The 27,424-nt window shown below is 32.0% G+C and overlaps 2 protein-coding genes across 6 annotated transcripts; both read right to left on the bottom strand.

Moving 5' to 3' along the window:
* Window positions 1–349: 349 nt before the first annotated feature.
* Window positions 350–7,729, bottom strand: LOC18042140 (acyltransferase-like protein At1g54570, chloroplastic). Of its 2 annotated transcripts, none has more exons than XM_006433029.2 (13): window positions 6,518–7,729; window positions 6,213–6,264; window positions 6,017–6,072; window positions 5,774–5,932; window positions 5,579–5,683; window positions 5,341–5,447; window positions 5,044–5,165; window positions 4,476–4,584; window positions 3,439–3,572; window positions 2,227–2,596; window positions 1,577–1,690; window positions 1,127–1,212; window positions 350–886 (listed from the first exon to the last, which is right to left on the bottom strand). In XM_006433029.2, the coding sequence occupies exons 1-13, from the start codon at window positions 7,074–7,076 to the stop codon at window positions 589–591; spliced, it is 2,271 nt and encodes a 756-aa protein (XP_006433092.1). In that variant the 5' UTR covers window positions 7,077–7,729; the 3' UTR covers window positions 350–588. The 2 variants fall into 2 exon arrangements, with proteins under 2 accessions (XP_006433092.1, XP_024040321.1); XM_024184553.1 differs by lacking the exon at window positions 350–886 and adding an exon at window positions 911–1,021 and having other exon boundaries at window positions 6,518–7,727.
* Window positions 7,730–11,601: 3,872 nt separating this feature from the next.
* Window positions 11,602–20,197, bottom strand: LOC18042891 (WD repeat-containing protein 48). Of its 4 annotated transcripts, XR_002905491.1 has the most exons (20): window positions 20,062–20,197; window positions 19,322–19,431; window positions 18,689–18,847; window positions 18,194–18,259; window positions 17,999–18,088; window positions 17,510–17,812; window positions 17,234–17,331; window positions 16,803–16,838; window positions 16,588–16,708; window positions 16,266–16,502; window positions 15,731–15,826; window positions 15,569–15,634; window positions 15,442–15,480; window positions 15,230–15,364; window positions 14,403–14,764; window positions 13,925–14,018; window positions 12,974–13,165; window positions 12,365–12,485; window positions 12,231–12,282; window positions 11,602–12,034 (listed from the first exon to the last, which is right to left on the bottom strand). XR_002905491.1 is itself a non-coding variant. In XM_006433027.2 (19 exons), the coding sequence occupies exons 2-18, from the start codon at window positions 19,418–19,420 to the stop codon at window positions 12,387–12,389; spliced, it is 2,292 nt and encodes a 763-aa protein (XP_006433090.1). In that variant the 5' UTR covers window positions 19,421–19,431; window positions 20,062–20,197; the 3' UTR covers window positions 11,999–12,034; window positions 12,365–12,386. The 4 variants fall into 4 exon arrangements, 3 of the variants coding, with proteins under 3 accessions (XP_006433090.1, XP_024040319.1, XP_024040320.1); XM_006433027.2 differs by lacking the exon at window positions 12,231–12,282 and having other exon boundaries at window positions 11,999–12,034; XM_024184551.1 differs by lacking the exon at window positions 11,602–12,034 and having other exon boundaries at window positions 12,041–12,282.
* Between the last annotated feature and the right edge of the window lie 7,227 nt (window positions 20,198–27,424).

The raw sequence follows: 27,424 nt of genomic DNA, 5'->3' as shown, positions 1-27,424 counted from the left end.
GATGATAAATTTCTTTCTATTATTCCATGTATAATTCCCAGTCTTGGGAAGATCGAGTTGGCAGGGAACTTGGGGTGCACGAAATTGAAACCCTCAACGGCTTTATTGTTTGTCTTGCTGGTTTCCTGAAGTACTACCAAACCCAGTGATCTGCTTTTCTCAGTAAGGTTAATTACAGACTCTCCGAACAGCTAAAGTTTGAGTAGCAACGTGTTGTTACATCCATTGTCATCCGTAGGGAGTTCAACTCCACAAAATGACATATGTCAGATAGATGGGAAAATAAGTATTTCCTTAAAGGTAGGTAATAAAAAATATTAGACCTTAATTGCAACATTAGAATGAATAGAACTTAAAGAAGAACAATGGCTTTCTTGCTTGCACGGTATTTTACAAAATTTATGTTCCAATAAAGAATGAACATGTGACATTACTGGGAGCACCATGTATTTGTTACATTTTTAAATGGTATTACACATAATCAACCTTCTGGTAAAGAATGATGGTTTCACATTGTTGTCTGGAAGAATATACCTCGGTAAATAATGGTGGCTTGACATTGTTACCTGGAATAATATACCTGTTGCATCAATCTAGCTTAAATGTTGGAACTTCATCACCATAAACCGCACGATACGCTGTTCTATCAATAATATTCCTGTAAGGATCCTCCTCTCGCTTCTTCAACAAGTAGTCAAGACAGCGTTCTACTTGAGATTTTATGTGCAAGTATAATTCGTTTGCATTTTCCTTGTCCTTCAGAGAAACTTCTCTTCCCTTTGTCTGAATGGGTTTCCCAAACAGATAATAAAATCTGCCAGGAACCTTTGGCAAAAGTCCTGGAAAAAAGAGTGCTTGGTTTGCAACCTCCCCTCTAGTTTCATCCCTAGAACCAGAGGATATTCTTTATGATCAGTACATGTAATCATATCTTCACATTGTATTTTGCAGCTGATACATTGCTTACAATTTTGTTTTGCACTTCTTCTGTGGCCTTGCTTTGATTTAGTATTCTTAACCACTAATGGAAAAGAAGGTTTTTTTTTAAAAAAAAAATGCTATACAAGACAAATTTTCCAATACTACAGTAGGTAAAAGGAAAATATGATCAAAGGAAGGTAATTACCTTATGTTTACAGTGTCACGAGCCAATTCCCTGACATAGTCATTAATCACGGGGATACTCATTAGGTCTTTGTAATCAAGAACCAACTGCTACAAAGATGGTAACCGAGCAAGTTATTAATTTCCAATCCAGGTAAAAATAAGATATCGTTAGTTGTTTATGGTTCAGGAGAGGAAAAAGGAAACAGAATTAGCAATTAAGTATCAAGACATCTTAAATCATTCAGATTCTACCTAGAAAATTCAAGGTTTCATATATTAATCATTGCTCTGAAATATTACTTGTTCAATTAGGATACAGTTCCTATATCACAAATTCTATAACTACTACTTATCATAGAATCTAATGAACAAGGAAGGCTGGATGCCAGTGAAGACCAATTTCCAATGTCAAAGGGAGACTCTTCAGTAAAAATTTGAAAAATGTTAGCAATAAGATGCAAAGGCTTACGTCTGCTATATCGTCTTCTCCTACGGCCCCAAAGGGTACAATTGTGGCCCCAAACCGTGCTGCCATCCTCACAAATTCCTGCTGTTCGGGCCAAAACAGTTTGTATTCCTCACCCTGAAAAATTGCAGAAACATTATCAAATTAAATTGTTGGGTCAAGTATCAGTAAAGCACAGAGATGGACTTTGTGAAACAACTGAAACAATCTGCAAACATATTAAAGAGAAGAAATTGAACAAAGAACATATAAGTTAGCAGGATGAATTCTGACATTTTAATCATTTTGAGCTCAAACAACTAATGTTATAAGAGATGAAAACCTGACAGAATGAATGAATAATTCTGATACTGCCCAGGTTATCAGAAATATAATCCAACAAATATAATTCCCAAGGACTTGAGTGTTTTGGGCATTTTATGGTTAATTTGAAAGACGATGAAAAGAAACTGTATCGCTGGTCAGGCAATAATGAACGTCAGAATATGGAAACCAGTGTTTGGGCCGACTTATAATCTAAAGTGACATATAAAACTTCTTCACACATGTGTGCTTCCATTTTCTCAATAAAACCGAGCAGATACTGGAAAATATGTGAGGTCTATGTCTACCAAGACATTGAGTTAAAAAAGACAGCAAGGAACTCAACATACCTTGTAGTGGAGAGCCTCACGTGCACCACCAGGATAAAGAAGAACATGTGATTTTGTTGACAACAATTTGAAAAGGTTTCTTGCTGCGACAGGTACAGCACCCATTACTTTTAACCAATCGGTCATACCAAATTCATTGGATGAATTCTCAAGCCTCCCCAAAAATATCTCTGGATGGGCTATACCATGAACCATTATATTCTTCTCTCTCAAGAATTCTTCAACAAGTGAATAAAGTTCAAATCCCAGTAGCATGTGGTAACCAACTAATAAGACGGGACCTTCATTTGGAACCCCAGCAAGGCCTTTGACAATTTTTCCGTCTTCCAAAGTTGATAGCATGACTGAACTAGAAGCAACACGAAGCAATCTGCAATTTATGTGATACAATATCAGCTTCAGCCTAAGTACAGAAAGCTGTGCAAAAAGTTGCAACTCAAACAGGATGGTTTGAGTGGGTATACAACCAAACCCTCAGTCATGAATAGGAGATGCGAGGTACTACCTAACTAGGTTTCAGACCAAAGTGCTCAATAGTCAACCTTAATCTGGATAGAAATGAACATTCTTTACAACAGCCGCAGAAGATTATTATCCTTGCTACTGATTGTTTACAGTTAACATGAGATAACAAGTCAAAGCCATACAAGTTTATTTAGTGTCTATAAAACTTAGTTGGTTCACATAAATTTAATACAGCTCATTTAGGATCAGATTGAGCGAAGCGATTAGAGGAAACAGATGAATATGTTAATCACATATGCTAAAATTTTTATGATTCTACAATACAACTTTCTCACTGATAAGGTGAAAAATCAAAAGAGATGAACTTTAGTTTTCTTGCAGCAGCCAAACTTTGTCAAAAATATCAATAGGTTTACCTTTTGTCCAAAAAGGAAGACAGAAGAAAGGTGAGCAAAGAGTCTAGCATAAATTCAGAACAAGGTTTGACAAGTTCTCTGAGAATATCAAATGATTAAAAAACACAGACAATAAAACTAAAATTCTTATCTTTCAGATTAAATATCTCTAAGCATGCATAATCATAATGTTTTCAAATGGTCAGTCTATAGCAGGATCAGGTGACTGCGGTCCCGTCCTAAGAACAATCTTAATCATGGATAAGGTTGAAAGGAATCAAAAATGAATCCATGGAAATATTCACCAAAAATTAAAATAAATAAGTGTGCATGGAATTGTTTTGTTGATTACCCAACTACTTGATCAAATGCATATTTGAATTCTTGCCTACTAGGAGGCAGAAAATCTGCAACAGAATCTAACTTCCTTGAGCGACGGTATTTGCAAGTACCTTTAATGATAGTAAGCAAACTAATGCCTTCTTCCTGTACCAACAAGAAAGCTGTCAGGTATGCCTTTATCCCCACAGCATAAAATTAGTAAGGGAACAGACTTTGATAGGACTGAAAAACAAATTTACGGTGCATGGATGTGACTATAGAATATAGATTCACAATCACGGCTATAAACATGACCGTTTGGATTGTGTGGCCTGTGTGTGTCACATCAATGAGGAAGGACCCCAAACTTTTAAGGACAAGGCTATATCAGCAGGATGTTCTTCTTTTGGTTAAATCTTGATAAAGAAGAAGAGTGCAGTACATTTGAAACTTTGACTTTCTTCATTAAAGTTGGTTGTTAATTGAACTTAATTCATTGTGGCATGGCATTCAGAGCAGTCAAATAGAGATATAATGTCCTAGATTATTTTATTTTGACATTCTTACATTCAAGAGAGATATCAATGCCTCAAAATCTAAACCGAGAAACATTTTTAAGAAGTTTCTCTAAATTTGAAACATTGCATCAACTAACATAGAGATTGGTCCAGAAATTTTTGTTTACGTGAGAGGGTTTAAAGAATGAAAGGATAACAAAAATCATATTTTACTAAACAAACAGAAAACTCAAAGGCTTCTATAAATTGTTTGTATCAAACATCAGGTATGAAAACCAATTACATTACTAAAACAGGTATAGTTGACTATTTTTTACAGACAAATATAAGCCAATAGGCATTATAGATAGTTTAACAATAATCATCGGTTACTATTTTATGCACTGCTCAGTTAATAACTTGGGAACATAATTATGAGTGAACACAAATGACGATAATTTTCTGTGACCAAAAATTTCACTTCTCTGAACACATTTATGATGAAAGCTTAGGCATGGCAGCATTAAGTAAGTAATATTATACATACACACAGTCACTTCATATAAATTACCAGTAGAAGGGTATGGCCATTGTCCTTGAAGTTGCGAACTATGCAATTCTGCAATGAATTATTGAGGCGTTTTGCTTCATCCTCACTAGGAAGCATGTTATCCTTGCCACTGGAATTATTAAAAAAAAAAAAATCAATCTTACAACCCACGAAGATTTTTTTGTCTTCATTCTTTCACCTTAATAAGCATTGAAAGCATGGAACGGTAAATTAGCTGACAAGAAAGATAAGATGCAAACATGAGATAATACTTGATTACTCCAAATTTCTGGCATATGATTAAGGCTCAAAGTTACTATCTAATTTATGCCCATTATAGAGAGAGAGAGAGAGAGAGAGAGAGAGGGAAAACTATCTACATAACAGACTAGCAGTATACTTCAAGAATAAAACAACAATTGGTAAATTCATGAACTTGAAGAGATTGCGTTCCAACACTAAGACCCTTCATATAAGTCTTTTTTGGGAAGGATATAAAACAATTGTGACAAAACCAAAAGCAACCAATTCATATTTATGCATGGTAAATTATATGAAAAAACACTGTAACGCTTGAGAGAATAAGGACCTGGCAAGCACTAATACTTCAGCTTTAACAGCATGGAGGCGGGAATTAGCATAAGCAGAAGCTGATTTAAGCAACTTCAACTTCCAAAGAAGAGTGTCCTTGGGGATAATATCAGACATAACCTGACCAAAAGAAGGTAACATTAGAAATTTATGTGAAAATATAGCTGCCAGCAAAGATATCGGCCCAGAATTAGCAAATCATTATGAAGTATCTATGCAACCAATAAATTATTCAGAATTTTTTTCCAAAATAGAAGCACTATAAACTACAAGCACAAGAGCAATCAATTCTTACAGAAAGTCGAGGCAGCAAAGCAGGGAGGTTGTTAGACAATTGTTCGAGTTTTATTCTAGGAGGAAGCCTGTTCTCAATATTAACCATTGCCATCTTTATTGGATCTCCTGATGTCATTCAAAAGAAAATAAATAAATAAACATAGCAATAGCAGAAAAGTTGCAAGTGACATGCAAACTTTTATCAGAAACCCAAAAGGTTATTCAATTGCAGTCGACTTTGAAGCAGCAGAAATTACCCATAACATAGCTAAGAAGGTAAGGGACTGCGCCATGTAATTCATCAGGTATAGCCTTCAAGATAGGGAACAAGGGTTGCAGCTGTGATCTGCCAAACGATGTAGCTAAATTTAAAGGATAAGAATATCAGTCTACTTGATAGTATCAAGCACTTGCTTGAGGAAAATAGTAAAACTAAAAATCTGAAAACTAACCCGGATTGGATAGTATCAAGATTAGGTCAATGGTCGGATTACGAGCAGCAACAGCAAGTGCTAGGCATCCTCCAAAGGAATCCCCCACCAAATAAATTGGTTTCTCTGGAGATGAGGCATGCTCACGTCTCACAGTTTCTTCAACAAATTTTACCAGTCCTTACAAAAATTAAAAAACATAAATTAGTGATAAATTTTAAAAAAAAAAAGATGAAAGTTCAAAATGAATCCAGAGGATGAAACCTTCAAATGGGGTTCGATCATAAACAGGAATATGAAGGCACCTAACTTCAAATGCTCTGCGTGCACCAAAAAATTCTTAATCAAATATTATTGCTTTAATTGAACAGTAATTAGAAAAAAAAATATAACTAATAGTGACTTTCAGGCACTATGACATGTCCAAATTTTAGAAAAATATTCTAGCATAAACACTTACTTCCCAAGAGGTTTGTGGTGCAAAATGAGGCCTAATCCAAGTCCATCAATCCCTGCATGCATCAAGATATATAAATAAATAAATAAATATATATATATATATAGACCTTGCAAATTCCTACTGTAGCAAGACGGAACGGCAATACTTTCAGAGTTCCAACTCACAAGATATTAAACTGAACTTTAAGGAACAAAATAACTTGTCAGAGACTGGACTCTTGCTATTTACATGTCTCTTCATAAAAAAAGAACAGAGCAAAATTTTAACTACCATCAGCTTATCAACTTGATGAGAGAGACAATTACCAGGCAAAAACAGAAGAGTTGGAGAACCCTTCAAAGGACAGCCACAGTCAACCGGGCAAAACCACCGGGGTGGCCCTCCATCGGGCTTAATTATCTCTTTAGCTGCATCAAGATAATCCTTGACGCTGTCAGTCCCGTATCCATCATCCCAGAGCACTTCCAGTTCTTCCGAGATAACATTTTTAACCAACTTTTTCTTCTCAACTCTAGGCTTTAATGTCCCATTTCCTACATCAATCAAGGCTCCATTTTTCTCCTTCTCTCTGCTTACAGGATCCCCATTCACTGCAATCGAACCAGAAGACAGCACTGTTGAATCACCACCACCCACACTCTGAGCTCTTGCTCTAAAAGAAGTTTTATACTGTGAATTTATCACAAAACTAGGAGATACCGGAAAATTTATAACCGATGCCATGGTTTTGAATAGCAATGGAATAAAAATTAAAATTTTCCCAGAATTCACCGGCTGAACTGCTATAACTAAACTTAACTGAAAGTTCCACAAAATACTCTTAACTGAAACACTCACACCCTTTATGCTTCTACAAAAGTACATCAAACAAAAACCCTTCAAAAATGAAAATTTAAAGCAAACCTCGAAGGGAATAAACAATAAACACACTAATAGGAATACAATCCCAGTATCTCCATTTGAAGCAAACCCAGAAAGCAAAATGGATTTTAGTATCTCTCGAGCATGAACTTAAAGGATTCCTATCTTATATAGTAAAGAGTGACGAACTCATATGAAGCAAAAATGAATGAGGAAGTAAAACATATTCACGGGTAAGGAATATTACAAGCCAATAGTTTAATAGAAGTGAAAAAGGCAAAATAAAGTTAAGAAACAGGCAAAAAGAGGGAAGCTCAAATCAGTTACTTAACAGCTAGTAGATTTAATTCAAGTTCTTGTCTAATTACTCATAAGCCTCATGCTTGTATTTGGTTAAGGGAAGGCCACTCCTACACATACGAAGGGATGTTGCTTAAATGCGCAGCCTTTTAACAGTTGCACTTTGTCTTTGGCAGTTTGGTGGGTACCGGAAAAGTGGGTCTGTCTGCCATTGTTACTGTTCCTTCTTTAACAGTACATCCATCCACATTTCATATTTGCATGGATATCCTATTTGGACCGCAAAAACCAGAAAAAATTAATCATGATTAACGTTCTTATTATTCATGATATGTCAAGAAAATGAAGCTACAGAAGTACGAAGTTCTAGCTGCCTCTTACCCTCCACCGCATAATAAGTAATGTCGTCTGCTAAAATAAGGATAATATTAAGGGTAATGCTAAGTTACATGCATGTACCTTACATTCCTCTCACATGAATAGTGTATGGATACTATTTATGTGAGAGGATTGTAAGGTACATGCATGTAACTTAGAGGGATCCTAATATTAAATATCCATGATAATATTCAACCACCCAGATTTTTTTTTTTTAATTATCTGGTATTCAAATATTAGATTGGCCTCCAGGTTAATTCAGATTCAAGTCAGCTATGACTATTAGGATGGCAATTTTAATCGCAGCTGCATTCTCAAACCTCGAACTCCTTAACGTTTAATATTTTTTTATAATTATATTTTATCACATTTTATTATTATCATTTTACCACTAAATCGTTAACTTCGTTAAAAAAATTACGTTACTTCAATTTGAAAAATGATTAAAGAATAATAAACTCCCTAACGTTTGGAAAAAAAGACTTAAAATCCCTTCATTTTTCAAAAAAGACACATAACCCCTTTTATTAATAAATTATGTTCATTTTAATAGTAATTTTATTTTAAATTTATAATTACTATTATGTCCCTATAATAAATTAATTAATATATTTACTTAAAACATGTCATGTGTATAATGAAATCAATAACTTTTTATTTAAAACTTAAAAGTAAGATGTAATTACCTTTTGCCCAAATTATTCATTATTTTTAGAGTGAATTTTAATTTTATCTATTACTTATCATTTTTTATTGGGAAGGGTATATTGATAATTTAGAGTGGATAACTTGGGCAAAAGATAAATATATCTCAATTTTAAATTTTAATGAAAAGTTATTCATTTCAACATCATCGACATTTGTTAGGTCAATATATTGATTTATTTATTATAGGGACATAAAAGTAATTATAAATTAAAATAAATTTATTATTAAAACAAATTGAATTTACTAACAATAATGGGGGTTATATGTTTTTCTTTTTAATATTAAGGGACTTTATGTCCATTTTTCTAAACTTTAGGAGTTCACAGTCTTTTTCCGTTGAAAACTTTAAGCATTAGTAATGATTTGATACAAAACAAAAAATGCATGAAATAATTTGATAATTTCCTAATAAGCAAAGTGGCAAATTGATATTTTTTAAATAAAATAATACAATTATTTATGATTATTAAATTAAATATTGTAATTGATATATATAGGGGTGGGCACGGTTCGGTTCGGTTCGGTTCGGTTCGAAATTAAGTAGAACCGATTTAAATCGGTTATTTTATAAAAAGAACCGAATAAGAACCGAACTAAAAAAGAACCGAATTCAAACGGTTCTTTTCGGTTCGGTTCGGTTCGGTTCGGTTTTTTCGGTTCTTGGCCTATTTTGAATTTTCAAATTTTTAGCCCATTGGGCTTCATAAATGTAATAATTTTTTTCAACAAGTTCATCCTAATTTCATTACAAATATTAACAATAAATACAAAGTATTCAAAACACATTTTATCAATAATATCTTTCTAACTATTAATAAATAATTAAATAAAAAATCTATATAATAAGATGCTAGTTTAAAAAAAAATAAAGAAAACTTACTGGTAAGCAACATCAATCAACTATCATTTACTCCTCAACTACTTGCTGTTGTTTTTAAGATTGCATTAGCCTAAAAAATTCTTCAAGAAATTGAAATTTACGAAATTTACGAAATTTTTTTATATTTGATTTTAGGGTTTATTTTGGGAAATAAAAATTTACGAAATTGTAACACTAACATATATATATACTCTGATTGTGTGTATGCAAGGTTATGTTAGCTATCTTACACAATCAGTTAAAAATTAACACATATTTAATTTAATAAAATTTAAAAATAATTCGGTTTTTCTGTTCGGTTTTTCGGTTCAGTTAAATGAACCGAATACCGAACCGACATTTCGGTTTTTTTATAAATTGTACCGTTCGGTTTTTTGTACAAAAAAAAACCGTACCGAATTAGAAAAAACCGTCGGTTCGGTTCGGTTTTTTTAAGACTACGGTTTTTTTGCCCACCCCTAGATATATACTTATTAAATTGATTTAAATAACTTAATGCAAATGGGAAAAGAACAAGAAAATATAATTAAATAATTTTTTTAAATAATTGTTTGTTTTTATTAAATTAATGATTAAAGTTGATTTGTATTTATAAATTGATATAAATATAGATATTAAAACTTAATATAGCCATTTATTTTCAAATATTTTTAACATTAAAAATATTTGATTTTCCAATCCTTTATTTTTGGGAATTTTTTATTTTATAGGACAAAATCATATTTCTATACACTTAAGTAGGTTAAGGGGTAAACTGGTATTTTAACAAATGCTATGTTAGACATTCTGTTGCTGTTAACCATTTGGTGGCAAAAATAATAACTACTAAAACAACAAGTGGTAAAATGTAGTTGTCAAATAATCTTGATGATAAAGTAATATGCGTCATAAAATATTAGGCGGGTATTTGATAATACTCCACTAAAATGTTACTATCTAACATGATACCAGCGAAATAGTGATGAGACTCATGGAGTGATATTTAAATTGTTTTATTTATTCGGTCATCCGAGTTCAAATCTTAAAGAAATTAGAGATTAAAAAAAAATCAATTTAAACTTTTTCTACCCTCTTTTCTTAAAAAATAAAAAAACGAAAAAATAAAATGAGATAAGAAAATGTGAATGGACTGAAGCGGTTACACGCATAGCAGCCAGCAAAAGACTGCAACCGTTGGCCAAATTTCTTCCACTCTACATTCAACGAGGAGTTGGAGATTCCAGCATTGAGAAAGCAATGGTTTTATTGTCCTCTTGCCTCAAACGATGCATACACTTCCACGTGGCACCATGTGTCACCTTACATTAAAGAAGAAGAAAGCAGAAGACACTTTGCAACCAAAATACGGAGCGTGCGGATTCGTTTCCATCTAATTTAGGGTGTGTTTGAAAGTGAAGTGTTGTAGATTTTAAGCTGTAGTTGCTGTGGTGTAAAAGCTGGCCAAATATCATGCTCTAATGGGAAGGCTTTTGAATTGTATACATTTAAAATTATTACAGATATATTACAACAAAATCTACTGGGAATGTAGATGCTTGCACTTATAGTACAGTGAAGAAATATGTCAAGCACTAATCTGAAAATCAACCAACACCAAATATTAAAAAATATTTACCCGTATTCAAGGGGAATAAGCCCCATGAAAATCGAAGCTCATGTCCACTCACACATATTTAAGGCATAAGTACCACTTAATCACAAGCCTATTGCCTATCAATTATGATTGGATGACAATCACTCATGGAACCTTAGAGTGGCAACCACCAATATCATCGCAATGCAAAAGTCAAAAATTGAAAAGCTACATCAGAAAAAATTATTCTTGGTGTCACAGGAAAGCATCTTTCAAGTTTTTTGAAGTTGAAAATTCCCGAAAGGCTTTCCAAGAAATGCGCGTCATAATTTATAAATATTATCCCTTTCAAAAGTGGGGGAAAAAAAAACCCATAAATATTATCTTGTCGAGAGGCATGTGAACTCGCTCCATATTTTCTCTCAAGCAAACACAAGTGTTCCCACCGAAAACACAAGTTTTTAGTTATTTTTCACGTGGTTTCTGTTAAAATTCCCAACTAACACCTATTAGTTCAATCATTCAAGCAATCTGGGAAAAATATAACCTACTCACTAATCAAAACCATTTAAACAAGACTAGCCAAATATAACTTATGTGACTAATTTAACACAAAAGAGAATCGTATTACACTATTATTTTTTACCCAAAAAAGGAAAGGAAGACAATTTTTAAGAAAAATGACAAGAGGCAAAAAAATGTCCATAATTAATTAATTATGGCAGGGTCAGGTATCTTGCTCCATAATACAATTCTACAAGTTTTCAACATTATCTCTGTAATTCAGTAGTCTTCACCAAAAGTATTCAAAGTAGTACTAGCAAATTTTCTTTTGTCACAATCCCCTTCTATTCCCACAAGCAGACTTACAGTATAATCCCCACTCCGCAGCAAAAACTGGCAACATTTCAGCAAGACAATGATCAAAATTTTTTTATCATAGAACCTGTCCAACAGGGAAAATGGTTGAAAGGATCTTCACAGCAGGTTCGGAGAATGCTCAAGGTTCAGCAATCCATTGGTTTTCCAAATGTACAAGGGCCCAACGAAAGCCGACCCAGAAGAATCGATATACTTTTTTTTTTGTTTCACAACATCTCCGTCACACACGCAGAGTCTAGCCTGCAACAGTAGATAACAACAACCGGCATAAAAATACACAAAACACAATACCAGAAGAGAACCAACTCAGCATGGTCAAAATTAGTAAATTTTCCATACAATTATGCTTTCCTCTAAGGGGGAAAAAATAGCCATTTTGTGCAATTCCAAATGAACTTTTGTCAAATGGAATTCATAGACAAATTGGAAGGATTACCTTGCATTTCTTTTGTTTGAGATAAAGGAGTCCATTTTTCCAAGTGTTTTCACTTGTACAAAATTGCAGCAAAATTTGAGTACTAAAATGGTAACTTAGAATCATGAAAGCCATAGAAAGTAAAAAGCATTCACCTTCTTCCGAAACCATTTGGGGTCACTTGCCCTGGACCACTCTGTAATTAAGAACCAGGTCCTCAGGTTTCTTCCATACATAAGCACGCACAGTAGCCAAGCTCATATCTGGAGATAAGACCTGGGAATTACAGAAACAGATTGCTCAATACGAACAAAAGCCAAACTATAGGTTGAAAAATGATGAAGGCATGTTCATGGTCACAGTTCTCACATGTGCTGCAATTTAAATAACAATTTTTCATATTAGTTGACAAATGCAAACTCCAGTAAACAGGAACCCATTTGATTTTAAAATTCAAGCAATCAAGGAAAAAGCTAGACCTATATGCACATTGGGTTTACTCTTGACTAGGAAAGACAAAAACCAATAACGGACACCAGATAGCAAGGCAAATCAAGCATGTTGGCATATAATTAAAACTATATTTGCTAAGTTCTAAACATAAAAAATTTGGACAACAACAAGCATGTTAATCTTAAAATGAGTAAACTAATTGATCACTGCCTTTTTCTTGTTTACCACACAACTATCTCTACTAAAACATTTTTAAACTGTAAAAGCTTAGCATTATCGGTTTATCAACATCTGAGAGATGATTCACTTGCCTGATTATTACACAAGATCTCTATAGAAGGCCTTAGCTTTTGCCATGACTTCAATCCAGAACGGAAAGATCCATCTCCAACAGCAGAGCTCTGCAATGGACCTCCGCCAAGGGGAGGAGCGAATGTTCCATCAGGATTTACACTATCCGATGGTTTATCAAAAACCATCTTCTCTATGACATAATTAACAACCTACATAAACATAACAGTAAAGCAAAGACAGTCAGTTCTTGAAAAAAATGGGACGGTAGAACAAGGCAATTACTACATAGCCTTATCCAAAAATATCATTCAACAGAAATTTTCAACGTATAAGGCATGTCTACTGAAAGAATGTGTCAGTCAATGCTTAAAGCCATGTAGAGGCCAGAAGACAGTCAAAAGGGTAGAGATATCCACAAATGTGAAGGAGTCTTCAAATGTGTATCATTCCATGCATAAAGCTATATACACAGGCCAGAAGACAGTCAAAAAGGTTGAGATATCAACAAAAGTGCAGAAATCTTCAACACCAGACACCATCAGGAAAGTGAAAATGCCAACAGAAAGGAATGAATCTGCATATTGTAATGGATCTAGGCTCCATATTAAACTCTAGTATGTTAAAAATAAAAAATGCATAGTAAATAATTTTAACTTTACATGCAGCAAGAACCTTTATTACATCCTACGAAAAAGCAAACGGAGGCAATAATCCTGTCTAGTTTACAAAGACTGTCATTGTGTATGATTTTCTATGTGATACCTCCAAAATCTCATATATTTTCATCTATCAATAGGAGTGCAGTTCATTTTGAAGTTTGAATAAACAATTGTCAATAGCATAGCTTTCCAGGTAATTAATTAAGAGATCATATTAATGAAAGTAGAGCAAATGCAATTAGTTAACCTAACTCAGCAAAATGAAAAGTTTTCATATTGCCGAGCAACAACACTTGTAAACCAAATCACCTTGTGTATTCTCAATATCCGAGGTGCACTTAGTTTCCCCTGTGTCAGGATCTGGACAGCCGAACCTTCACAAGGATGCAGGTAAAAGCTGCACCTGTAAACCAAATATGAAAGTATATGTAAGGTGTAAAATTCCTACTTATTATAGCCAGATACAAGGAAAACATGAAAATAGCAGAATACACTCCCCCCCCCCCCCCCCCCAAAAAAAAAAAAACAAAAAAAAATATGCAAGAGGGAAGAGAAGAAGTTGAAGTCCAAACAAAAACAGCCAAAAAACAGCCACTTTTGGATTGCTTCTATCAAACTTATAAATGTGTCAAAATAGTTAATGATTTCTTCTAAAAGAAAAGCTGCCGCAATGACATATCTCTCATGGGAGAACAAGGACGCATATACTGTGTCCAATTCAGTCATGTTTAACTTTCCACAAAAGATGGTTATATTTAGATATATAAACGGCAATAAGTCAAATTACTTGGTGTTTTCTCTGGGTGGTAGACGATTATTCAAGACACAGTCAAGACACCACCAAGGAAAGTCCTTGTCATCTTCAGTTCCATCCAAGTCTGTAATTTTCTTTCTCCATGGGCTTCCTTGAGAACCCTCCGTAATTATGGATGGTGGCGAAATTGTTGAGAATTCAAATGGAGGATACACCACTGAGTCATTTTCAGCATTACCATCTACTTCAACTCTTGAATGGGTAAGACTTCTAGCACTGATATCCTTTGCTGATAAAACATCCCCATTGACAGTAGCTTGTGATCCAAGTCTCAGCTTTCTCTTAGCTAACCAATGAGCCAGTAGACCTTTGAGGGTTTCACGAGCTAAGTTAACCTGTGGATCACAAGTAAATGCAATAAATAACTCAGTGAAATTTTCTAAACAAATACCAATATTTTAAGGCTAACTATTTTTTTATCCCCCACGGAATCAAGATCAATCTATATATGTGTGTGTGTGTAATGCATTCACTATAAATGGGTTGGGAGAGAGAGGGTGTTTGGGGAAGAGACTTCAGCCCTTTAAGATAAAGCACCAACAGCAGGTCAACACTACATTTTAATACGTCTTTGGTATTTTAATGTACCTTCTGCATGATAGTTAAAAGAATTGCCAAAGAATATTAACAGAAGCAAATATATATAAGTTCCACATATCATATATATACCCCACTGATACAACAGTTTAGGGATCTAGATATAGAATAATCAAACTAATCCAAGAAAAATAAAACAAGACAAGTCCATTTATTGATACATGTGAATTACTCAAGGGAATGAAGACCAAAAGTACTTTTACCTTATCGTCCTCAGGCTTTCCAGCAATTTGAAGGTCCGCTGAATACATCTCAGCGGAGAAGCATTGTGGTGTGTCCAAATGAACAGACAAGCTTCCAAGTCTAGTGTCCACCGTGAACCACGCAGGAATACTTACCTGGAGCCACAAGGAAATGATCAGTAAGGTTCACCAAATTTGTTGACAATTTGACACTACAACAAACAGGTCAATACCATCTCAAATAGTTCTTCTTTTTTCTCCTCAAATGAAGCCTGTAAGATTGAAATCAAACACAAAATCAGCCATGCACTAGAAACCATAAAGTTCTGCTGAAATACAAGGATTAAGAAACTTTGCAACCTTTCCATAGTCCTCAACCACAACACCTCGCGTGATCTCCCATAGCTTCACTGAACCAGCAGTGTCCTATCAAAAAGGATTAACAAGTTTACAAAAGCACAACAGCAAAAGACAGGCACTCAACAGCAAAACTAGCAGAACAAAGGAAACTATGATATTCACCTTAGTCAAAACATGCCTTCTATTATTTAAGATTTCATGCTGCACAATTCCCGGAATTCCAGGAATGGTAAAGTTTGGTTCTTTGAAAACGGGAACCTGCAAAAATGCCAAATAGTTAGTTATTGAAGGCATGCATCACAGTAAAAGGAAAAGAAAGAGAGACATCATTTATTGGAAAATTGAAGACAGTCAGAAGAGATTACAGTTAAAGAGTGGGGGCCCAAAAAAAAAAATGAGAAAAAGAAAAAAGTCGAGTGCAAATCAATGAAAAGAAGGCATATTATGAAATATAATGCAGAAGATCAAAAGCAGTTAATACTTTCCACAAGGTTCCTCAAGGGGAATCAGAACTGAAAATGAAGCCAGCTATAAACGAGCTGTAAATGGATAATGCAACAACCATTGAGAAAAATATCAATAATCCAATTATCCACAAATGATCTGGCAAAAACTATAAGGGATGTCTACAACTTAAACAAAATAACTGCATAATACAGAAACTATTGGAAAATAAGTGGATGAAAGTTTTACTTACTGGCGTAGATCCTTCCAACGAAACTCTTGCCCTCGAAAAAGACAAATTTCCAGCTATGAATGAGCCACCTCTCTGAAAGACCTTTTGAGGATTGCGTCCTTCAGCAGGCCACCTATGAACCGAAGAATCTGTTGTGGCTACCCATATATTATCGTCATGCAATGCCAATTGCAGAATTGGGTGTTCCCCTGTGCAAAGCAATAGACTTTCTCTAGTCGCCAAGTCTGTCAAGTATAACTGAGGGCATACACAGAATTAAGCACCGAACCTAAATAGTAGACAAAGTGAGAGAATATTTTCTACACAAGATAAGAGTACTCACAGAAAGGTCTCTCCCACCACTGTAAACGTGACTAAATGTTGGAGTGCTGGCAAGTGCCCAAACAGAATCAGTGTGGACAGCATAGGAGTGAATGCATCGTTGTTGACCAAGATCCCATAACCTATAAAAATGAATCAATAACCAATTACGGATCATATCTCCGATTTGTATGGTTGGGACAACTCTTAGAAGAATTTAAAAAATAGCCTGAATACCTGATCATAGAGTCGGAGGATCCTGATAAGCAATATCTGCAGAAATTGATAAAAAAATAAATAAATGAACTAAATTAATTAAGGGAATAAACAAATGGAACCCAATCATACAGTGACCCCAAATCTTCTTTATTTATAAGCATCCCACCTCGGCATTCCCCTGCAATTTAAAATGAAAAAAATGGTTTTTTTGAGATCCTTTACCCCCACCCTTCGTTTTATCAGTATAACCCAAATTTGTTTTTTACCCTCAGAGAAGGCATTTGAATTGAGTTGCCTTTATAACTTTTTGCACACATCCCAATCACCTTATCATATCTGTCACTCATGCTATGACATGCACTGAATTGCATCACACACTTTCTCCCCCTAGTAACTATTTGAGAAATATTTTCATAACATTAGATAACTACAGACTCCATTCAACTAACCTTCCAGTAGAATCTAGGAGCAGAGATCGAATATTATCTGTATGCCCTCTAAGCTTAATAGTTTTTGAACCAGTCCTTGGATCCCATACACGTACAACCTAGAGGAAGCATGACAGGATGCACAAAATTAGTCTCCATTAGAAACCCTTTCAAACCATCTAATCACTAAAATAATAAGAGTTGAACAACAAAAGAAGGAAATATGTGCATCTTTCTTTAATTTCCTATGCAGCAGAAAAAAAGGAATGCAACAACGGTCTTTACATTGGATTATACCTTCTCAGTTCCACCAGAAACCAGAAGGTTTCCACTATCATTCATGGCCAATGCATAGACAGACTCCTTATGGCCTTTGGCAGCAATTGGGACATATCCTTGAGACTGACTTGTGTGTGCTGAAATGCTGTTGCTTGAACCAATGGTCCGTAGACTTGTTACTGGTAACGAATTCCCAGAACCATTGATACCAGTTGAACAATCATCTTCCATGGCATCACCTGATTTCGAAGGAGCAAGGGCAGCTTCTATATCCCATATGAAAACCTCCGCACCAAGACCACCAGATGCAACAATATTGCTCTAAAATGCATGATACTAAAAGAGGATCAGAAAACGAAAATAGTAATGATAGTACAGAAACTACATGTCCAAAAGCAATTTTTGCCATCGAATTGAATATAAAACTTAAATAGAAAGATTTCTCTGAAAGGAACCTTTCATCAATGCAGTTACTAAGATCCACGAAAGATTTGACATAGAAATTACATTTTTTTCTGCTGCAGCGAGACAAGTAACATAGTCAGAGTGCTGACGGAGAGTCCTTATACAAGTTCCATCAGATGAGCAATTCCATGTCTGGAGTATATCAACCGAAAAGAAAGAAAAACGAAATAACCAAATCAATCAACAAGAAACGCATAGTAAACATATTAGAAAATCGGCAAAACCAAATTAACAAACCTTGAGGGTGGTGTCTGAAGAGCAGGAAACAAGAGTATTATCACCTACAAGGACAGCGTCATTTACCTGCAGAACCACAGACATTCCCCTTATATGCAAGGGCAGCTAGATATTTATGCATTCAAATAGACAATTGTATCGTATTAATATACCATGATAGAAGATAGCTCCATATTCTAGTTCCATACGAAGATCTAGAAGGCTCTCTACCTCAATCTTAGATGTGTATTTAACAAATAAAAATTCTGGTGTTCATGTCTAATACTCCTTTTCTTTCTTGCAGGTGTGTGTTTGAGGGCGAGTTAATTTTTAATAATAGATTCAAAATAATTACTTTAAAAAAAATTCCAGTGGATGAAGATTCAACTCAAATTTGCTCCAATGCAATCTTAAACTAAGTATGTGACAAAAATTTTATAAATACCAACTTAGCTAAGGCCTGTTGGTAGTCATACTTGATGAACAATAAAAAACCACATGAAAAAAAGAATGTACCCAGTCAACATGCGACTCAAATGTTGCAGAACAACTTCCAACATCATCAGCCAGTGACCATCTCTTTAATGTGCCATCACGACTGCCAGTGAACAGGTAATCAACCCCATTGGATACAGATGACTTCAATACAGCCAAACAATTTATGCCAGCACAATGCTACAAGAGAAGAATTCCAAAAAGAGCAACATGAGGAACTACAACTTTGCTAACATTAATGAAGTCATCAATAGTATAAAAAATACATCAGTTTCCGTAATAAAAAAGCCCAATGCTATAGAAAAAGTTATCTAATATAATTTTAGGTATCCATAATACACATGTATGACGTTTCTAAGTCATACTTTAATGATTTGATAAAGGTTTTATTTGCCACAGTAATGTATTTAAACTCCGGTTATTTTTCCAATATGAAAAGGCAAAGGCAAACAAGTATCAACTGAATCGACTAAGTGCTTGGCAACCAATTTACAATCCTACCAATCAACCAAACATATAATTAGCTTAAATGGAAAAGGCACATTATTCAAGATCTAGGAAAGCATACAATCCACAAAGGACCTCATGCTCTTCAGAGTTTGAAAACAAAAAAAAATACTATAAAAAGCTAAAAGAATCACAAATTCACTTCACCTTGGTGTCATCAGAATTATTCAACACATATGTCAACCTCTTCTCTTTACGGGGGCGAGTAGAATTGGCATTGTTACCCGCACTACCCACGCGGTGCATTGCAACAACCCCTGAAACAAATATGAACAAACAGTATGTCAACAATAAAACTGGAAAAAATGAAAAAGCTATCACCATATCAATTCTTTTAAGCCACCGCCAGAATACGAAAAATCTTCAATTGTCCTTTATGCCAGGAATAGCATTCACTTAACAAAGATCACATACTACATTTACAAACATATATCCATATACCTAACCCTTGCGACAGTGATCAGTTGCACAAAGAATTGACCAATATAGATTTAAGTAACAAAATAAATACAAAAACTAGACCAAAATGCAAAGAATACACGAAATATTCACAAAAACTCTAACAATACGACAAGTGAAATATGCATACTAGTAACAATTTACAATCGTTTTATCGAAACAAAATGTTGGCAGTAAAAATGAATGAAACTACAATCACGACAATCTCGAATTACTATAAATCATCATCTAATCGAACAAATGCAAATCTAAACCTTAAAATTAAGCGAGAAAATGAGGTAATTCGAGAAAGCTAATGCGGGCATATGAAATCAGCTCGTTCAAGATTAAAGCATTACAAAACAGAGCTTATTCAATGATCGGAAAAATATTGACAATTGAAATACTAATAACAACAGTTCGAATAAACAAAAATTAAATTAACGCACCAGTAGTTTAAGAAATCAATCGAAGGAGAGATTGAAGTAAACCCTAAGAATTTTGTTTCAAAAAAGAAAATGGAGAAGAGACTGGGAATTTTTTTTAATTAATGAAGAAAATAAATTTACAATCCTCAACAGACTGAAAAACTGAAACGAGAAAGTGTGAAAAGTCAAAACCCTCCTCTTATATTATGTGAGAAAATTAAAAAAAAATGAAAAATGAAAAAAGGAAAAATGAAGGCCTTATCCATCTGTCATAAGCGCAGGCAAAACGACGCCGCGTTCACTTTAAAAAAAAAATTTAGTGAATTTTTTTGACTCTTTCTATATGGCTTTTATCATTTTTTAGATAATATATTTACTAGTTGGGAGTGATCTAAGTGGTTTATTAATTTTTATTTTGCTATAGAACAAGAGAATTTGATACATTAAAACAACTAATAATTTCATCTTAAAAAATGGAAGTCTCGTAATGGGCCCACCTTGTTTTGAGGCTACCTTTTTTTTTAATCTCAATTAAATTGCATTGTTTATTGCCTAACTAATTAATTAAAATTTAGCTCTTGTAAAATTTCAATATTGAATACATAAGGAGGCAAAAAATTGATGGTAAAATCTTTTTTTCCTTATTAGTGGCTTAACAAAAATATAATTCTTATGAGCAGTAGACTTTATAAATCATCTTAATTCTTAAAAAGGTTTTATTAGTCAAACTAACTAACACTCACACGAAAAATAATATTTTTATTGTCATAAATTAATACAATATCTATTTTTGAACTCTCAATTCTCTACTTTCCTTTTTTTTTTTTTATTCGTAATTTGAGTTCGAAGATAGGAGATTTAGTGATTTGACTTGAGATTTACAAACTGAATCTCCTTACATCTATTTAAAGACGCGACAATAAAACTGTCAAATATTATATATAAACCAGGGTGTCATTAACTAGCCCGCGTAATTTTAATTAAATGACACGTGAATTTGTATAAAAATTTTGTGCCTTTGTGTGATTGGAAGATAATTTAGTATGAGTGATGTGACCTTTATAATTTTAGTTCTATGGGATCATGAAAAAGTAAGGCCAAATTTGCATTAGTCAATTATTATTATTGTAAAATTTTAACTATTTAAAAGTTGAGGATACGTTCAGCGAGCGACTTCACGAGTAGTACACTCCCCCAATAAAAACTCGACTCTGCGTGAAGTTGCGCCCGCCGTAAAGGGCGAAACTTCGTGCGGGAGAACATTCTTCTAAAAGTAAAAAAATAAGGCCACGTTGAAGATACATTCGATGTTGCTTGTTGGACCAGTTGTTGTTGTGCTTGTCAGTTCCTTACCTTTTCCTTCTGCTGAAGCCTGCGAGCACATCGTGGCATTTGAATTCACCTTTTGATAGTTCTCCCTTCTCCGTTCTCAAAAGCAAAATCCCTTTGATTCTTGTCATTTTTATTTATACAATGTAATTAATATTCCTCTACAATAACAACTTATTAAGAAAACCACTTTTTTTTTAAATTTAAATGAAAAAAAAAAGCCATTAAAGTTGTGTGTAATCCCATTTTGATTTTTAGTAACAAAAATAAAATATTCAATCTAATTCTGTTGATATTAAAGAAAAAAAAAAAAAAGGACCATCCAACTAAAATTGGCTTTGAAAAAAAAAAAAAAGCAATCAAGTTGAAGTTGGTCAAAGTGCTGATCGTTGAAGGTGAGTCGCGGATAAATTTCACGTAAAGTAGTGAATTATTGCGTGGTATTGTTGCACTTGAGTGAAATGGTCTAAAGGAAATATGAAACACATTTGCTTCGGTTATTTTATTAACAGTCAAAAAACTATTATGATTTATGAATGATGCGAATCCACTATTAATTATTTGATTGGAAAAAAAATATATGTTTGGTTATTTATCTGAAATATGAAAATGAAAACAGTGAAAATATATTTATTTTTTGTTTGAAAAAATTAGAACAGTGAGAGAGAGTAAAGAATTACTTATTACTTATTTTTTTTCTTATTAGTTGCATTATATTTTCTGTGAGTTATTGTTATAAAGTATCATTTTTCAAAATGGTCAGATTTTAATTTACTAGATAAATATAAAACTATCTATAAAATATCATAATGTAATATAATAAATATAAAAATATATTATGTCATTAAAAAATTTATTTAGTTAGAAAACCATATGTATTGTATATTACTTTTTAACTGTTCCTCCAAAAATAGTTATTTTTTATTTTTTTAAAATAATAATGTATTTTTTATTGTGTATATAAATTATATCTATAACATAATAATATTTAAGATATAAATCAATTTGTAATTATATTACATATTCTTGTCATATATTATAATAATGTAAATAAGACATCTTTATTGGAGGACCTATGAAATTTATTGCAATGATAATATAAAGTCAAATTTGGGAGACTTCTGGCGGAGAACAAAAATTTGAGAATGCCAATATAATGTTTTCTAATTTCCTTCACAAACTTTTAAAGGATGGAAATGATTCATTTCTTATAAAATGTAGCATTTTCCTAAAAAATGAGTCCACCAAACAAGTTTCATCGATTTTCCTTCTCACAAAACAAAAAATAACAAACTAAAAACGTTACCAAACACACTCTTAATTTTCTCTTTATGTGCACGTATTACTATTTTATTTATTTTGTCCTCATTTTTATCCCCATTGTAGTACATATATCGTTACTCGAGACGCTATACATAACATAACGGGTCTTTTAAATGGCAATGGCCAGTAGTAAGCTTGATTTGAACTTATAGTAACAATTTTATTTGTAAGAAAAAGAAAAGATCTTATCCTTTGCTTTGAATTTGATGGATCCAAAAGAGTTTTTGTTTTCAAAATGTTAAATAAATGTGATTTAAAAAAAAAAAATAGAATCAAGCCTTTCAATTTTGTCCCATCAAATACGGGCCTAAATACAATAATGTTATTTTAACCTGTAATTAATTAATTTTGAAGAAGCAAAAAGTGCAATTATCATAAAATAGACGTGCTTTCGAAATACACAATAATGAATGGTGAAGAAATTAATTTCATCCATACATCGTGATCGTGCAATTGTGAGCTCATGTTGAAAAGACAGTATGATATGCATGTAACTTTATTGTCCATTATTCAAGAGAAAGACATGAACACAACAAAGTCAATTGCTTTGATGATGATAATAATAATAATAATAATAATAAAATGGCTTTATGCATGAGTAATTGCCTAGACAACATAATTCATCACATTAATTGGGCAAATATAATTCAAATACGGCGTTATTTTCATTCACGTTAGTGATGTCAATCTTGTCAAATTTGTAGAATGGGCTGAAAAGGATGTGTCATTTCGTCTCTAACTTCATTTGTAGTCATCTTATTTGTGTTTAATTAAATGAGATAATCATACATGAGAATTTTCTATAACAACTAATTTTCTTTTTTTTTTTCTGGAGCAAAAAAAATCAAACGTGGAGTTAGTTTCGTTCACGCAAACAATGACCATTTTGTTATGAATTGATAGGATAATTAAATATCATGATGCAATGAGTTTGAAAACTCAGGATGCCTTTGATTTGTATTTATGTATGGATCAATCTATAATGTTATAACTAAAATCACGCATTAATACCGTAATTTAATATAAATTATATGAATGAAATATAAGACATATAAATTTAACATAAAACTTCTAAATCAAAATTAAATGCAAAACAAAATATAAATTATGTAAATAAAACATAAAACTTGTAAATGAAAGATAAAACAAGCTAATTAATAATTAATATAGGAATGGTAAATTAGTGTAATACTGGTAAGCAAAACAAAAACTCATAAATGTAATATAAAATTTGTAAATCAATATTAAGTGTAAAAAAACATAATTAAGTAAATAAAACATAAGACTTATAAATGGAAGATAAAACAAGCTAATTAATATAGGAATGATAAATTAGTATAATACTGGTAAGCAAAACAAAAACTTATAGACGTAACATAAATTATATTTGTAAATCAATATTAAGTGTAAAAAAAACCGTAAATTAAGTAAATAAAACATAATACTTATAAATAGAAGGCAAAACAAGTCAATCAACACAAGAGTGCTAAATTGATGTATTATTGGTAAATAAAACAAAAACTTATAGATATAATATTAAACTTGTAGATCAACATTCAGTGTAAAATAAAATATAAATGATGCAAATGGAATATAAGATTTGTAAATGAAAGGTAAATAAGTAAATTAACATAGGAGTGGTAAATTAATATATCATTGGTAAATAAAACAAAAACTTATTAATATAATATAAAACTTATAAATCAGCATTAAGTGTAAAACAAAACATAATTAAGAAAATTAAAAATAACTCATGTAAATAAAATTAATATTGGAGTGGTAAAATGATGTAATATTGGCAAAAAAAAACATAAATTTAAAGATATAAAATAAAACTTGTAAATCAACATTAAGTGTAAATTAAGTAAATAAATATAAGACCTGTAAATAGAAAGTAAAACAAGTAAATTAACGTAAGAGTGGGTAAAATGATGTATTAGTAGTAAACATAACATAAATTTACAAAAGTATCATAAAACTTTTAAAACAATATTAAGTGTAAAATAACATACAGATTATACAAAATGAAATAGAAGATTTATAAATGAAATGTAAAACAAGTAAACATTGTAAGAGTAATTGAAAAAAATTAAAAACTTACAAATACAAAATAAAATTCATTAAAAATAATGATTACCTTATATATGTACTTTTTTATTTCTAAACTAATAATAATAATTTTGGGTTTATATAATACATGTGATAATATATGTGAAATTTTATTAAGGATAAAATTTATTCTTAAAATCAAATTTTGGAAAACCTTTTTTTTTTATATTTTTCAAAATTGTTTGTAAGATAACTGATTTTGCATTCTTTTAAACCTCCTCAACAGCAACCCCAAAGCAAGAAGTAAAGTTTGAAACTATATGAAATATGTATAAAACTAAAAATTAGATCCAATTTTATTGATATTTCATATATATCTAGTAATATATGAATGTATTTTTATTTTGTTTTGGCTCGATCCACATCAAGAAAAATAATTTCACTTAATTATCTTGTAAAGTAAACAAATACTATAACAGAAAATGATTTTATTTTTTTTTATGAATGTCCTATCATGAATATAGAATTGATGATTAAACTAATTTAGTAAAACTTATTTCAATTGTTTTCAATACAACTTTTTTTTAATTAATGAGAAATTTTTTTGCTCAAATAAATTAAATAAGTAATATATTTTTTAAATTAAAGTTTAATATTGATTTATATTTTTTATATTATTTTTATAAGTGTTTGTTTTGTTTACAATTTTAAAACACTTATTTACCACTCTCATATTAATTTACTTATTTTACCTTTCATTTACTAGTCTTATATGTATTTTACAAAATTTATGTTTACCATGACATTGATGCTGCAATTTTAATAATGACATCACAGAATTTTCTTGTATTTAATTGTCACATATTATAACACAAAGATAAACATCGGGGGTGATGGACTTGATGCAAATTTCATTCTCATTTTCATCTCTAACAAGTAATGACTAATTATCATGAAATTTTCATATTGAAACAAATTTTTTTGAGAGAAATGTCAACGGATGGGATAAGAATGAAGAGAAGAATAAAATATGAACTAAAGATGCTAACTATAAGACTCAGTTTGAGATTATTTTTGAGAGGGTTAAAAGTGATTTTAAAAAGTTAAAAACTAATTTAGTGCTTAATAAGTTTTTCTAAAATCACTTTTGATAAAATCATCCGTCCTAGAGTAGATTTTGAAAAGTAGAAAATGAGTAGTTTTTCAAAATTTAATTTTAAAAATCACTTTTACAATTAATATAACTCCATTATATCCTCATATATATTATAAAAATCCTAAATTCTCCTTATCAATTAGAAAATAAAAATCACTAACTTTAAAGAAATTATTATTATACCAAACATATTGACATAACAAAATAAAAAATAATAGTATAATATATTTATTTTAGTTATCAATTATTATACATATACAGAAAAATATTTTATATACATATTTATAAATATTTAAATAAATTTTATTTAATATTATATTCAATTAAGTCATTTATATTCTTACAGCAGTTTAATAGTAAAATTTATCAAACACCTATACTTGCTTTTAAACCTCATAGGAATTTTAAAATTAAATATTACCAAACACTTTATGGTAGGGTTGTTGAATCACACATTATTGAGTTACAAATAATTATTGGGTTATACTGGGTCATTTCTCAAATAGTATACGAGACTTTTTGAGTTGATCTAAAAGTATACGGAGCCTAATTTAAAGGAAATAATATCGTATTTGGTGAGGTGAGTTAGTACAAATGATATCAACGTCGGAGTTAATGAGCCAACAGTTTAGGAAATAGATAATCACATACAGTGTATGTGATTAGGGGCAAATTTAGAAACTTAATTTATTGCGAAGAAAATTATAAATACAAATTACCCATAATATCAAAATTTCTTTATAAACTTGCCCTATTCAAATAATATTTTCAAAAAAAATTTATGGAAAAAAGTGTTTTATTTTTTTTAGCATAGTCAATTAATTGTCCACACTAGTGTCGACACAGATGTCCAGTGTGGTGTCCCTTGGGGCCTACTGCAAACAAGTCAGTTGTGTGACCCCAAGGGCCTATCGCACATGAGACTCTGTGCGCTCCGAAGAATGAGATAGATGGCTACATCGTAGAATGAGAGGCGTCAGAATCTCGCATTCCCGGGTTAGAATTGATTGGTGGGCTACACATGATGAGCCTATTAAATGCTACGAGATCTTATGAGTGGTGTGGTGTGATCTAAAAGCAAAATCTCAACCCCCAAGCCCAACACAAATAATATCCAACATTGTGTGGCGGCTGTTGCATGTCTCCGATAGTTTTACATCTCAATAGGAGTTTTCCATATTTTTACCTCTTTTTTATCTCATATTCTCTTTTGGGGAGCCTCTATATTACATTGAATGTACCATACACAACTAATAAGAACCACATAAATTATGGGACCCATATAATTGTGTGGTTCTTATTAGTTGTGTATGGTACATTCAATGTAACATAGCAAAATCCTCTCTTTTGACACAATTTCTTCAAATTAAATATAAAGAGAAAAACTTAATTCTTTTTTTTAAAAGAGAGAAAGTACAACAAAAGCAAGATGCTAAATTGCTTTAGGAAGGTTCCAAGTTCCAACTTCCTAGTTGTAGTTAGTTATCAACTTTGTACTTTATGGCAAATCCATGCTACATAGTTTTG

The sequence above is a fragment of the Citrus clementina genome, unplaced genomic scaffold (assembly GCF_000493195.1).
Source record: "Citrus clementina cultivar Clemenules unplaced genomic scaffold, Citrus_clementina_v1.0 scaffold_5, whole genome shotgun sequence".
Classification (NCBI taxonomy): domain Eukaryota; kingdom Viridiplantae; phylum Streptophyta; class Magnoliopsida; order Sapindales; family Rutaceae; genus Citrus; species Citrus x clementina.
The sequence above is the reverse complement of the archived record's forward strand: the minus strand, read 5'-3'. Positions and strand labels throughout refer to the sequence as shown.